This window comes from Mercenaria mercenaria, chromosome 11 (assembly GCF_021730395.1).
Source record: "Mercenaria mercenaria strain notata chromosome 11, MADL_Memer_1, whole genome shotgun sequence".
In the NCBI taxonomy this organism is placed as follows: domain Eukaryota; kingdom Metazoa; phylum Mollusca; class Bivalvia; order Venerida; family Veneridae; genus Mercenaria; species Mercenaria mercenaria.
In genome coordinates, this window is record NC_069371.1 from 18,927,125 (window position 1) to 18,941,223 (window position 14,099).

General features: G+C 35.2%; 1 protein-coding gene across 1 annotated transcript; it reads right to left on the reverse strand.

Annotated features, from left to right (window-relative positions):
- Positions 1-623: 623 nt before the first annotated feature.
- On the reverse strand, positions 624-1,802 carry LOC123530790 (uncharacterized protein F54H12.2-like). The gene has a single exon (XM_045311563.2). The coding sequence runs from the start codon at positions 1,800-1,802 to the stop codon at positions 624-626; it is 1,179 nt and encodes a 392-aa protein (XP_045167498.2).
- Positions 1,803-14,099: the final 12,297 nt, after the last annotated feature.

A 14,099-nucleotide genomic window follows, 5' to 3' on the forward strand; every position in this document is an offset into this window, starting at 1 on the left:
AAGAATCAAAAAATTCCACTTGTCTATTTTTGTCTGTATAAAATGCAGACCAATGTGTCCCTTCTCTGCTATGTATATCACTATTAGCTATAAACGCAGTTGGTAAAGTAGAATAGCCCACAGGTAATTGATCAGCGGCATATACACCTAGTACATTTACACTTATAACAGGATCACAACTAATACAACACTGAAGCTCTGATGTATCCATTGCTTTTTAAATGTTTATTCCAATGCAATATCTCTGGAAGAATCCACTTGAAAAAAAAGAAGGAATTTCGCTTAAGACCACACAGCTGACAGTGTCTGGAAAATATAAATGAAAACAATATCTATCAATACAAAAATAATATTCCTTTTACAAATATAAGACAGGTAATATCTTTATAAAAACATAACTGTTTAAGTAGTACACTTAAAAACTTTAAATAAAGCAGCTATTTTTTCAATGTGTGTGTGTGTGTGTGTGTGTGTGTGTGTGTGTGTGTGTGAAGTGTTATATCTTTTTTTTAATATCTTTCTTTTAAAAAAAATAAAGATAAATAATGTTTTGATAATTTTCTCACCTGAAAGGGGGCTGGCAAATTGAACATCCAATTTCACAGTACCAGTCTTTGCTAGTGTCAAATACTCCCGTGATGGGAGAAGTTTGGTTCCAACTGAAAAACGAATAGTGTTACACCAGAGCTAAATCCTTCTCTTGTTAGCATACTACCCTCATCCTCTCTCCATTTCCCCGTAGATGTAAATGCGTTTACATAGGCCCGCACATCTGTCAAGCAAGTGGTTGAGTTGAAGTCAAGTTTCAGAGGAGCTCCATTAACTGGTAAACCGTCACAGTATAGACATATGCTTCGAATGTTACAGTTTAGAAAGTTAAAAGGATTCTGCTTATAATCACCAGACAGAGCTTTTGAATTTACAAAGCCTACAACGACCTTATTAGGTCTTTGACCTGGGAACATGTTCTCATAGTTGAAACTAGAGCTTCCGCTAGGTATGCTTTGAGTACGACATTCTACTCTGTTGAACGGGTATTTTGCATTCTGTGTTTTTAGAATTTCTGCATGACCGTAAATGACAGCAGGATTCACGCGTATTTTCTTGGCTAAAATGTAAATGTCCTCTATCTCTATTTTGAAGGCTGGTGATGCTTCATCACTAATTAAACAAAACTCTGGCGAACTTCTATAGAACTTTAATTTGACGTCCACTTGATTTAACATATAGCGTGACATGGAAGACATATCGTGAAATATTGGCCCTTGAAGATCCAATACTTTCGAAGTGGCTATACGTTTAGCCCTTTCAAAAAGACCTTTATTTGCCCCGCCAAGATTTGTGACACCATAGGTTCCAACAGTGTCCATGAAAAAGAGTTGAGACTGAAGCTGGGACTTGGCACCTTGTCCATAATTTAGAATCGTTTGAATGTAGGCCCTATAGGGATTGTAGTTTGATGTGATTGTGGCCTTATTCTGTAAGGTGACTTCAGTGGATGAAAACAGGGCCTGGAGAAATAAATTCACAGGTCCTACTTTTTCAGCCACTAAGGCAGCATTTGCAGCTGTTTTTACTCTTAACTTTACATGCAGCTGTGTGCCTTTCATGTCTAAATAGTCCATAGAGTTTTGTCCACTTATTCTAAACTCAATGGGACTTATGCTGTCTGATACTTGAGAGATGGGCCGAATTTCTTCATAGTAGATATCTGTGACACCAGTCTGTGTACTGGGTAAATCAAACAAAGCCAGTTCTGACACAAGTCCCTCGTGAAAACTTTCAGGATTAAACACTGACATGATTCTTTTGTATTATTTTACTGCTGTTTTTACCAATTTTAATTTCCAAAGATGTCCTTCTTTCTGATAGTTGAGTTTTTAATCTTCCGGTTTGTTTTGTGCTTTTTATTCTTTTTTTGTTGTAGATTTCCTACCACTTTTTTGTCTTATTTTTCTTTTTAATTGTCCTCTGTTTCCACTTTTTAGCACCTCCTGTTTGTAGTCTGCCAATCTTTTTGATTTTCTTAGCAGTCCTTCGCTGTCGACGGTTTTTTGGTTTCTGAATCATATCTACTACAGCAGATGGTTTTATATTCTCTCTCTCTAGTTCACTTTTGGCTTGTTGTACAGTTTGTTCTGAGGGTGATACTACTTTTATAGGCAATTGAGTAGTACCTTGTTTCCCACTTGAAGACTCCACTGATATCACTCGTGCTCGTCTGGCGCCTCCTGATTGGTTAACTGATGTTAGGCCCTTACTCACTTTATCAAAAAATGAGACCCACTTTTGTGGATTTGGTACATATAGTTTAGAAGGATTCATAATCACTGAAGAAAGGATACTGTTTAAAATGAAGTGTCATATACAAAGGTGAAATCAAATCTGATGGAGTTTTATCACTCGCCAGTTTTATATTCACTTCGATCTCTTTGAAGTCCTTCTTTTTAATAGGAAGGTAGAATGGTGAATCAATCTGATATTGCCATAACGATTTTTTTGTCTTTTCAAGTCGTCTCAATAAAGGAAGTCTATGTCCATGGACTACACTTTCAGCACATATATCTATATAAATGTAAAGGGCCTGATCATCTATAACTCCCTTCGCTTTAGAGTTTTGACTCGCTTGAAATTCCACGAGTGCTACTTTCCACAAACCCTGCAAGGACATTCTAGCTGGTAAAACAATCTTAAATTTATACACTTCATTATCTGGAAAGTAGTCGTTACTTTCATCACTTTTAATATAAACATAACGATCCATTGTGTTTATGCCGAGGTTCCTGCAGTATCTTTGACTTCATCCGCCAGAATCCAGCTATTAAATGTCTTTGGAAAGCCCTCCCACTGCACGAAAAAATAAAGCTCCTTGTTTTTTCTTTACGTTTTAATAGTTTTTTCAATAAACCATAGACTGTCAATGTCTTTGTCTACTTTTGTTAATTCGGACGTGTAAAAATTACCCTTGATTGATTCATCATTCAAGTCCTTCAACTTATACATAGGAATGCCCTGCAGTAGAAATCTTCTACTTATTTTGAAGACTTCCGCAGTATACTGTTCTTGATAGGCCCTGCGAAATGGATGCTTAGCAAAAGATATACGCACTAGATCACCTGTTTTAAATCTGTATACTGGCTTCGCCTTTTTATGAACACCAGATTTTTTCAAGTACATGTAAGCCCACACATCAGCTTCATTTTCTTTATTGACTTGATTGGGCGTTAAATTGTTTAAGCTCCTATGAGGCGTGTCATTATAGCTGGCTATTATTTTATTCAGATCACTTATATAGTGATAGGAACGTCTTTGTCTCATCATTCTGTACAGCCGGGTTTTTATGCTTCTCTGACTGCGTTTAACGAAGTTAGCTTTTGGTGAATTTTGCGTAGTAAAAATATATATATCCTTCTCTTTCATGAGCTTTTTAAACCATTGATTTACAAATTCAGACCCTTTGTCTGAACGAATTTTTAATGGTTTCACATCCTTAAGAATTTCTTTCATCGCTTTTGTCACTGACTTCGCAGTTTTGTCTTTTAAAGGTTTAACCTGTAGCTTTCTGGAAAACACATCAATACAGAATAGTAGAAAGCGCACGCCATCATTTTCTTTAGACAAATTCTCCATGCTAAGCAGATCTATATCCCACATTTCATTTATATGACTCACACGAACTTGAGCCCTCTTGATTTGATGAGGAACTTGTTTCTGAAGGGAGTAAGAGTCCTGCTTATCTAACCAGTCTTTAATAAACTGAAGACTGAATTCGCCAGGATAATCATTCTTCAGTGCATAAAACAATTTAGCTACACCACTATAAGATGCTGGATTTTTCGCATTGTAATAGTATTTCTTTAATAGCTTCTCTTTTTCAGACGTATTCATGCTGACTGATTTAAATTGAATGAATGTAAGACTACACACACTATCATATTTAAGGACATACTCAGAAGATAAAGTATGGCTCCATAGCTTGCGCATCAAAGGTTCAATTTCAGTAAACCCTCCCCACCCGGGTTAATATTATCTATAGACGAAGGGAAACAACCCCTTGATTATAGTATGAAAATATTCTATGTAGTAATCTCCCATTACAACAGTTTGCTAACGTTCTACATTTTAACCTCAATTGAGGATAGTGGCTCCAAAATTGAGGATACTGGCTCCAAAATTGAGGATATAGCTCCCACCACTTCTGTACTACTTTCTTTCTATAATTGAATGCTAAATAATCTGAAAGGAGATATTGTCTTACCAGTACACAGTCAATTGTCTGACATTATATGAACAACACTGTCTTTGTACTAAAATGTGATGTGAAAACACAGCCACAAAAATGGCAAGATACATGCATGTCAGGCATGATACATGTCAATATAACATAAACCAGTATCAACATTTTGATTACTGATAAAACTTATTAAAAACGTTATTTTATTCAAGATTCCTCATATTTAAGATTGTCTGTCACATGTTTCAACAAATGTTGACTTCACTTCATTTTTTCCATAGAAAGTGTCGGCTGCGCAGAAAGATGCGCATAAAAAACTATAGGAATTCCCTTTAAGAGAATCCCAAATCAGACAGTGACAGTTTAAGGATTTAGGAAACTGTTCGTAACCAAACAATCAAAATAATAGCAGTCTGGGTTTGATATTGTATGTTCATGAGTGCTTATGCAATGTACAACACCCCTTACGCCTGCTAGCAATACTAAAGCGGAATTATATTACTATAGCGAAATTGAATGATACCAATGTCCTAGAAAATAAAACAACACCAAATGAATTAAAGGTAAAGGTAGATTTCCTGGAAGCACAGAGCACCCCAAAAACAGCCATATAGAAATCCATTGCAAATTAGTCCTGTAACGGAAAAATATAGCAGACGGGTTAGCAAACTATGTCAAACAACGGGGAGACATGATACTTAAAGAGTTAAAAAATATGTGAAAAGATCCTTTGGAAGCAAAGAACGCATCAAAGCAGCATAATAGCAGACTCGGTTAGACTGAATATTTGATGGGGATAGTCTGCATTTAAAGTCATCATCAGGAAGAAATAAACTACTTTAGAAGCCTCAGCGGCCGGATGGTAAATGTTGCTGACTTGTGAGGAAGCTATCCAACGGGCTTACGGAAGGCCGATAGTTCTACCCATGTGCCCGCCCGTTATGATATAATGTCTGGAGGGCACATAGGGTCTTCCTCCTCAATTAAAAGCTTGAAAGTTGCCATATGACCTATAGTGTGTTTGTGTGACGTTAAACTTAGCCAAACAATAAACTACTATGGAGAAAGTTGCGCAATGGTTATCTTGAAACAACATCAGTTATTTCCATACAATATATTTATAGGCTTGTCAGAAGAATATACTTTTACCCTGCTCTTAAGTGTTTCTTGTTTTAACGTTTTCTATGTGTCCGTGTGTCCGTGTAGATGTCAGTTATTTAGACTGATTTTCATGATATTTCGCATTATGGAATTATGGGGAGGCTGCATTTTTGGACCGTGTTATGTTGTTTCAGTTATTTGTCCTTTTATACGAAAAAGAAGACGAGCGTTTTGGGAATAAACAGATATTATTTCACATGATAATGATGGAAACTGTTAAATTAGACTTGAAGTAGTTGTAAAAGAATAAGATTTACGATAGCTGGATAATAGCTGTTGGAATCGAATGCGCTGACTTTAAGAATTTGTTATTTCTTTGCTAAAGCTTGTGACGAGACTGGGTTTTTTTCTACAACATGACTGTTGCGTTATGTCTTCTCATTTTTTTCTTACCCACGTGTAAGTAATTTTTACTGATAAATCGAAATGTTATTATCAACTGCAACATGCTACAGATATTAGACACAAAACAGAAATCGAAATATAATTCGCACGGCTAGTTGTAGTTATCCAGTTTTTTTTACATCCATAAAAAGATATTGACCTTTAAAAACACTGAATTTGACATTCAACGGTTCTAAATGTAGTTCAACAGTTTCATGGCTTTCTAATAAAAAAACAGAGAATGTCAGTAATGGATTATACGTAATAAAGTGCTATTTCGGGTCCAGTGCCCTATATTATCTTGAATTTGTATGAAATATATCAAGGTTTAAACCAATTTTTCAATCCAACATTTATTTCTTACAAATGTTTCTTGTTTTCGTCTTGTTATATAACTTTCGCCTGTCGTGACACATATATGATAAATTTATCTACCGAAACGGAATAGGATATAATGTAAATATAAGAAATAAATAATTTCTAGTGTTCATTTTTTTCATCATGAAAAGGGCGCTATACAAATCTGGTAAAATAATATAATAATAAATAATATTAAAACACGATTATTTTGCGACATGGCGGGACGGGGTTTCGCGATGGTCCATTGCATAATTTTGCAGGATATGTAGTATATTCGGCTTTCAGTGGTCATCTTCCTTACATTGTAACCAATGTAGTGTTAAATGTTAGTCGTTGGTTACCGAAAGATAACGGAATTAAAGACCCACCACGACCTAGTGACCTACTTTTTTCACCCACAAAATCTTCATGAAAATTATTCTTATAATACAGGTAATATACAGCTCTACTACAAGTTTTCAGGTGGACAATTTAGATCCTTCCTGAATAAATGCGTTTTCACATCTTCATCTGCAAACTTATTCAGTCAATCTCTCTTTCATGATAGTTTCAAAAATATAGGTTAATAACTATCTTACCCTGTAGAAACAAACTATGATTGAAATTTAACAAAATACACTGATTTCTGTTCATATTGCTACAATAATTCAATACAATGTTAAGACATTAAACACATTGTCTTGGCCTAATATATGTCACTGTCAATTTGTAACTAAATACTTGTATATCTCTTTTTTCATGCAAATCATGTATGATTACCATCATGGAAATACAAAAGAATACAGTTATTTTGTGGTGTTTCTTTAAACAATTATATTGATCTACCTATTTTAGATTACCATTATTTGCATAAGTCAGAGATTAACTCCGCCCCGCAAGGTCGAATAAAACGCACAATAACATGTCTGGTTGGCGACAGTTATGTACTTTTTTCATTGATATTAGAACAACAGCTAAAGCTAACAATGAAAAGTAAATTTTTCATGTTAGAAATACATCTTTACAGATATGTATTAGATATAAGTAGTAAAATATTAGAACAGTCGAATGTTTATTACTTTAAGCATTTCTTAAACAGAATTACTACAAATATGTTGTTGTTGTTGTTTTGGGTTTAACGCTGTTTTTCAACAGTATTTCAGTCATGTAACTGCGGGCAGTTAACCTTACCAGTGTTCCTGGATTCTGTACCAGTACAAACCTGTTCTCCGCAAGTAACTGCCAACTTCCCTACATGAATTATCAGAGGTGAAAGACGAATGATTTCAGACACAATGTCTTTTATCAAATCGTCACGGAGAACATACGTCCCGTCCGGGGATCGAACTCGTTACCCCGCGATCTGTAGACCAATCCCTACTGAGCTTAGCGGGAGGGCTACTTCAAATATGAATTCCACACCAGTTTTTTTGCTGTTGATTATATTAAATCGTCAAAAAAAAGCTCAATATTACTGTTAAGTTGTTGGTTTCGCTTGTAAGACTTCTCAAAGCATCAACTGAACTTTGTCGTTGAGTATGTTGATATTACTCGTCTTTGGTTTCTTTCGCTCTTGCTGTCTCTGCGTGTGCCAACTAGAGATGATAAGCGGTATATCAACATAGATGCTGTGCTTTTAGTAAATCTTTTAATTGAGAGTCGTACCATTTATTTCTGAAATGATTCTGCTTTTAAGAAAAAACGTAGAATACAGAATTGTTCTCTTAAGAAAACATGATAGTTAAACTATTGAAATTTCAGCCCTTGAACAAAAATGGATGATTCATTTTCTGTAGATATAATGTATCAAATTTTATGTCCGAACCTTTAATTTGCAGCTTTTCCCAGGTGTTGGTTATTCATCTATAGGAGATATGAGTAATAAAAGTTAACAACTATCCCATTGTTAAATACCAGTTAGCGCCTGCATTTTCACAACTGCATTTATTCTCGGGTGTGAAGGGCTAAACCTTCATACAAATGCTGATCATTAGTAATTTTACTACCACCAGCTTTCTGAATTGCGTTGTGTTCGTATTTTATTATCTTTTCTAATTATATTTACAGATTCTTATTCTGTGATTTAAAACTCAACACGATCTGCGTATAAGCAGAACCAATAAAAACATTTGGCATTTCATCCGTAAGGACCTTTTGTGAGTTTCTGCACAAAATGTACATTATTTCTTATTTGGATGACGTTTATCTCATTTTTATGTAATGCATTTAGCTGAGGACATAAATACCGAAAGAACAGAGTTTGATTTTACTGAATTAAAAGAGATCGCATATAATTGGTTTATCAAGGAAAACAATAATTTCAGTAATGAATAAATAACACGAATATAAATGAAACAACTGAGGTTTTGACTATTCAAAATACTTTTCATAACAATTTAAATGTATGCGTTTGAATCTTGAAGATAAAGCCATGGACATACTCATTGATCAAGTATTGTACAAATATGTTTTACAATGCAAGATTAAACATTTGCAACGATTTGCGAAAAAGATGTGTATCTCACTTAGCTAATTAGATATCTGAGGATCGCGGAGTTATAAGTTCGTTCCACGGGCGAGGGATATGTTCTCCACGCCAACTGATTAATGAAAATTGTGTTTGAAATCATTCATCCTCCACCTCTGCTCGTTGTGATAAAGTTAGTACAGGTTAGTACTGGCACAAAATCCAGGAACATTGGTTAGGTTAACTGCCTTCCGTTACATAACTGAAATACTGTTAAAAACGGTGCTAAAGCTTTAGCAAATGAGCATATTAAGGATAGCTTAATTTATACTCTGCTTAAGAGTTTCCAACTTTAGTAAACATTTTTTTTCAGTGTTCATACAGATATACAAAAAACATAAAATAAATACATATATTGTGATATAAGGAACAAAATTATATACCGTCACATTAACGATGAGGGCTACATTACGAATATATATCAAATCAAATACAAACCATCAGCTTTGTCAAAAGTAATTGTTTACACAAACAATATGTTGTTGGCAGAAATACTAGACTTAGTAAGTTGATTCAGATCACTACCTTAGTCTAGACGTAAGTGGAATCAGACCACTACCTTTGTCTAGACGTAAGTGGATTCATATCACTAGCTTTGTCTAGACGTAAGTGGATTCAGATCACTACCATTGTCTAGACGTAAGTGGATTCATATCATTATCTTGTCTAGACATGTGGATTCAGATCACTAGCTTGGTCTAGACGTAAGTGGATTCAGATCACTATCTTTGTCTAGACGTAAGTGGATTCATACCACTAGCTTTGTCTAGACGTAAGTGGATTCATATCACTAGCTTTGTCTAGACGTAAGTGAATTGAGATCACTAGCTTTGTCTAGACGTAAGTGGATTCGGATTAATACCTTTGTCTAGACTAAGTGGATTTGAACATATAAATACCGAAAGAATAAAAAACGGCTTTGAAAATTGAAAGAGCTCGCATATAATTGGCATATCAAAGGAAAGGTAATTTCAGTAATAAATAACACGAATACAAATGAATCAACTGAGGTTTTGACTACATCAATGTAGGCGTTTGAATCTTGAAGTTAAAACCATGCTAGCGCTCACTGACCAAGTATTTTACAAACTTTGAATATTGCATAGTTACAATTAAAAGTGTTTTACAATGAAAGATTAAACATTTGCAACAATTCGTGAAAAAGGTGTATATCTCACTTAGCTAGGACCGCGATGTTGTGAGTTCGGGCGAGGGATATGTTCTACACGTCAACTGATTAATGACACTGTGTTTGAAAGCATTCATCCTCAAAATCTGCTCGATGTGGTGAAGTTGGCGGAGAACATGTTACTACTGCTACAGAATCCAGGAAAACTGCCCGTATATTCAATCAGGGCTGTTACGTTTCGCTCTTCTCAGATCGTTCAGCACGACTTTTTGTCGTGTTATTGTACTGTTTGGTTTCTCAGCTTAAACATTTCGGCCTGGGTGGTTTCAATACTCCCGCTTTCATAGCTTTGGGTATTGTATAATCACCCCTTGAATATGGTGCCTGCTTTTTAATTTTGTCTTTTTGCAGTTCCTTGTTATATGCAGGCTCCATAACCTCAGATCCCCTTTCTGTTTGTTTAGTTCTGCTCATTGTTTTCTCGTTTAGGGCAAACCCATTATTTTAATTGGGGACTATACGCCGCTTTTCATGGAATTACATGCAAGTGTGTCATTGAAGGTTCCATGTGCACCGCCGTATTAACACATCTGCGGATGTCTCTAAATTATTTTTTTACTAAGTCTTGTAGCATGTGTAAATGCTGAGTTCTGCTCAACCCGGGCTAGAGGGCGCGGACGGCAGCATGTATTTTCACTACCGTCCATGAACAGGCTCAATCAAACCGAGCCTGCAACAGTGTTGAGCGACCTGTGGAGTTTCCACTTTTTCTATTTTACTTAAAGACACCGATTCTGGTATGCGAGGTATGTGGCCTATAGGGATGATACAGGCGGTAAGGACCAATATACAAGACTGGACCATCGGTAGACTAGCTTCTGTTTATCATAATAAGCTACTGTATAGCTACTGTGCAGTACATAGATTGCATGTGATATTTCTCCCCTTTATAGCAAACCAGTTCTCATCTTTATAACGAGTTTAGAAAGCCTGATTAAATTAGGGATAAACAAACAAAGTGATAAGATACAAAATTAAATAATTTTATTTTTTAATAAATCAAATTTTATTACAATAATATCTCATTATTGCAGGATTTGTATTAAAAATAAAAGAAAATGCATTCAGACACCTTTTATAAATAATAAATCATGTGTATTTTGAACAATGATATCTCTTTATTGCTGGATTTTATTATAAATAAAAAATAAATGTAGGCCACACACGATGAACTGTTATTCCCAAATCACAGTTCTTGTACTATAATCAGACTATATAAATTCCTTCTGCATATTTCTTTTTTATTTATTAAAAATGCAACTGAACGCTTCTTTGATTTCTTATTAAATCCAACATTGATCAATTTTTCTGGTTTAATTTTGTTACTTAGATAAAAAAAAAAAAAGATCATAATAATTGAATAAAAAATACTTGTCATTTCTCTTATTCAGTCAGTTTAAATAATTATTTTATTTTTTATTAAATAAAGGTGAGAGTTTTTTTTAAAAGGGTGAGAATTGCTTTGCTGTAAGAGTTACAATTTAACTGTTTTGTGTGTGTGTTGGGGGGAGGGGGGGGGGGGGAGAGAATTGCTTTGCTGTAAGAGTTACAATTTAACTGTTTTGTGTGTGTGTGAGGGGGGGGGGGGAAGGGGGAGTGGTCACTTTTATTGGAGATTTTCTTTGCCATTAAAAACAACAGGATAAGCAAACAATTCACTTTATTTTTTTTAAAGAACAACAGCAAAAGCAATGTCAAGTAAATTGCAATTTAGAAATTATTTTTGTATGGGTAAACGTCGCACCGACACAATTATAGGTCCTGCTTCGAGGGTAGAGGAAGACCGCTGTTGCCCCTCCGTGCATTATTTCATCACGAGCGGGCACTTGGGTAGAAACGCCGACTTCCCCCAAGCTGGCTGGATGGCCTCCTCACGTGAAGTATTCAACGCCCAGAGTGAGGCTCTTAGAAATACATACGTGCATGCATACATTACATATATACAGTAGTATAATATTAGAACAGTCGTTTGTTTCTTACCTTAAGTATGTCTTAAAAATAATTACTATAATCATAAATCCAACACTAGTTTTGTTGCTGTTTACTTAAGTAAATTATCAAAACAAAAAGTTCTTTGTACGAGTGTTGTAAGGTTCGCCGCAAAACTCTAACATGAGATATGTCACTACTTGAGATGTTTTCTGTGTACTTCACCATTGTTTTTGTACCGTCCACTGCCCCCCCCCCCCCCTCCAGGCACGTGTCCAGGTGGGGGGCCAGGGGGCCCGGGCCCCCCCAGCTGGCTGCCTAGTTACGATTTTTATTACTATGGGCCCCTCAATTAACAAATTTATACACCAGCGCAACTGGCTTGATTTGACAGCAATACACAGGCTAAAGAGCCATAAAACCGTGTCCGGTAGAGGAAATTAGCCCCAGGCATGTCACAGGTAAAAGTTTATCTGTACATGCTTCATTGACCGGTACTTGATTGGGTAGTGGAGAAACTATTATGTTGTTTACTCTTTGGAAGTGTTATAAAATGATCAGAACATTGTTAGTTTTGTTAAGTAAATCTTAAAATGAATCTGAAAATTGAAACATTATGATGGTTGTATTTTGTTTCTACATTAAGGCACATTCCCCAAATTTATTAAATTGATAGATATTTATCCTATCTTTTTATTTTACGACAATTATGAATTTGAAACTACTGTATCAATTTTACTCTTTTGGGTCCAATAACCTTACTTAAAAACACCCATAGTTTTAAAAGTAGTTTCTCAGTAAATCTCACAAAACGCATCTAAAACTCGTTACTTATGAGGGGTTTTATACATAAAAATATCATTTAATATGTGCTGTGATGTTATAGTTTGTACAGTCAAAGAAGTATAAAATACACATCTATTTATTTTTATAGATCTTTGGTACAGTTAAGAGTTCATTGTCATTTGAAATCTATGATGTAAATAGTAATTGTCATAATACTTCGTTTGTTTTGTTGGAAATCTAAAAACATTTGGCCATTTTGCAAATAGGATACCCTTAATAATTAGACTAGCCACTAGACTGATAATTACGATATTTCTATGATTTTTTTTCTTTTTTATGTGCATAGAGACAAAAGCCAGTCTATTCTAGAGATTTTCTAAGAGGACTGATGTTAAAATTGTAATATTAGACATAGTATATAGACTGACTCAGTTCACTACATGAAATCATAAAAATGTGGAAAAAAATTATCATAGTCTAGGAGCTAGTCTTCTTAATAATCATCTTAAAACTTCAACATTTTTTTTCAACTGGGTATCATACAGAAAAATAAGTCCATACACTGTGACTGTACAATCATACATACATTGAAAAAGGCTTGATGAAATGATTAAAAAGTAGACTTTTCCTTAAATATATGATACATTCATGCATCCATAAAGGTGTTTCAGGTAGCAGGAAAATGCATCTATTCATGTGCCATATTAAAAAAAATTCGCAATCGGGAGGGGATACCCCTCCCGAACCCCCCCCAGGTTGGGCCCCCCCCCCCCAGCAAACAAATCCTGCACACGGGCCTGCCCTCCCCCCATCGTATTACAACTATATTTGACTTATCTGTCTACTAAAGTTTCCAGTAGCTTGTACTCCACAACTATTATTTTTCCAACGGCTTTAAATGTGTTGCTCTATAACGAACAATAAATTGTGTTCTTGAATTGATATTTGTATCATTGTTTATTTTTGCATTGGCCTGAACAGTTCGTTGCCTTGTCTCCTTCCATTTTCTTAAAGCATCAACTGAACTTTGTCGTTGTGTATGTTGATATTTCTTTTCATAATAAATTCTTCTTTGGTTACTTTTGCTCTTGCTGCCCGTGCTTGTGTCAAATAGAGATGATAAGCGGTATATCAACAAAGATGCTGTGCGTTTAGTCCTTTGTACGTAATTGTCAACCGTACTCATTATTTCTGACATGTCTGCTTTTAAGTAAAACGTAGAAAACAGATAATGTTCTCTCCAGAAAACATTATAGCTGTACTATTCAAATTCAATCTCCAGTTCCGACCTTAAATAGCAACTGATTTTTAATTTCCATGGACAATATGTACAAATTTGATATCCAAGTATTTATTTGCAGCTTTGGTTATCCATATATTTGATATGGTCAAATGATTCTAGCTATTATTCCATTATTAATATCATGTAGCGCCCACATTTTCACAACTGCGTTTATTTACGGGGCGTTGAGGGTGCAACTTTCTTACAAAGTGCGAATAGTAACTGCCGAAGGTAACAGACATTTGGAACATAGGTGGCTCTACGAAGT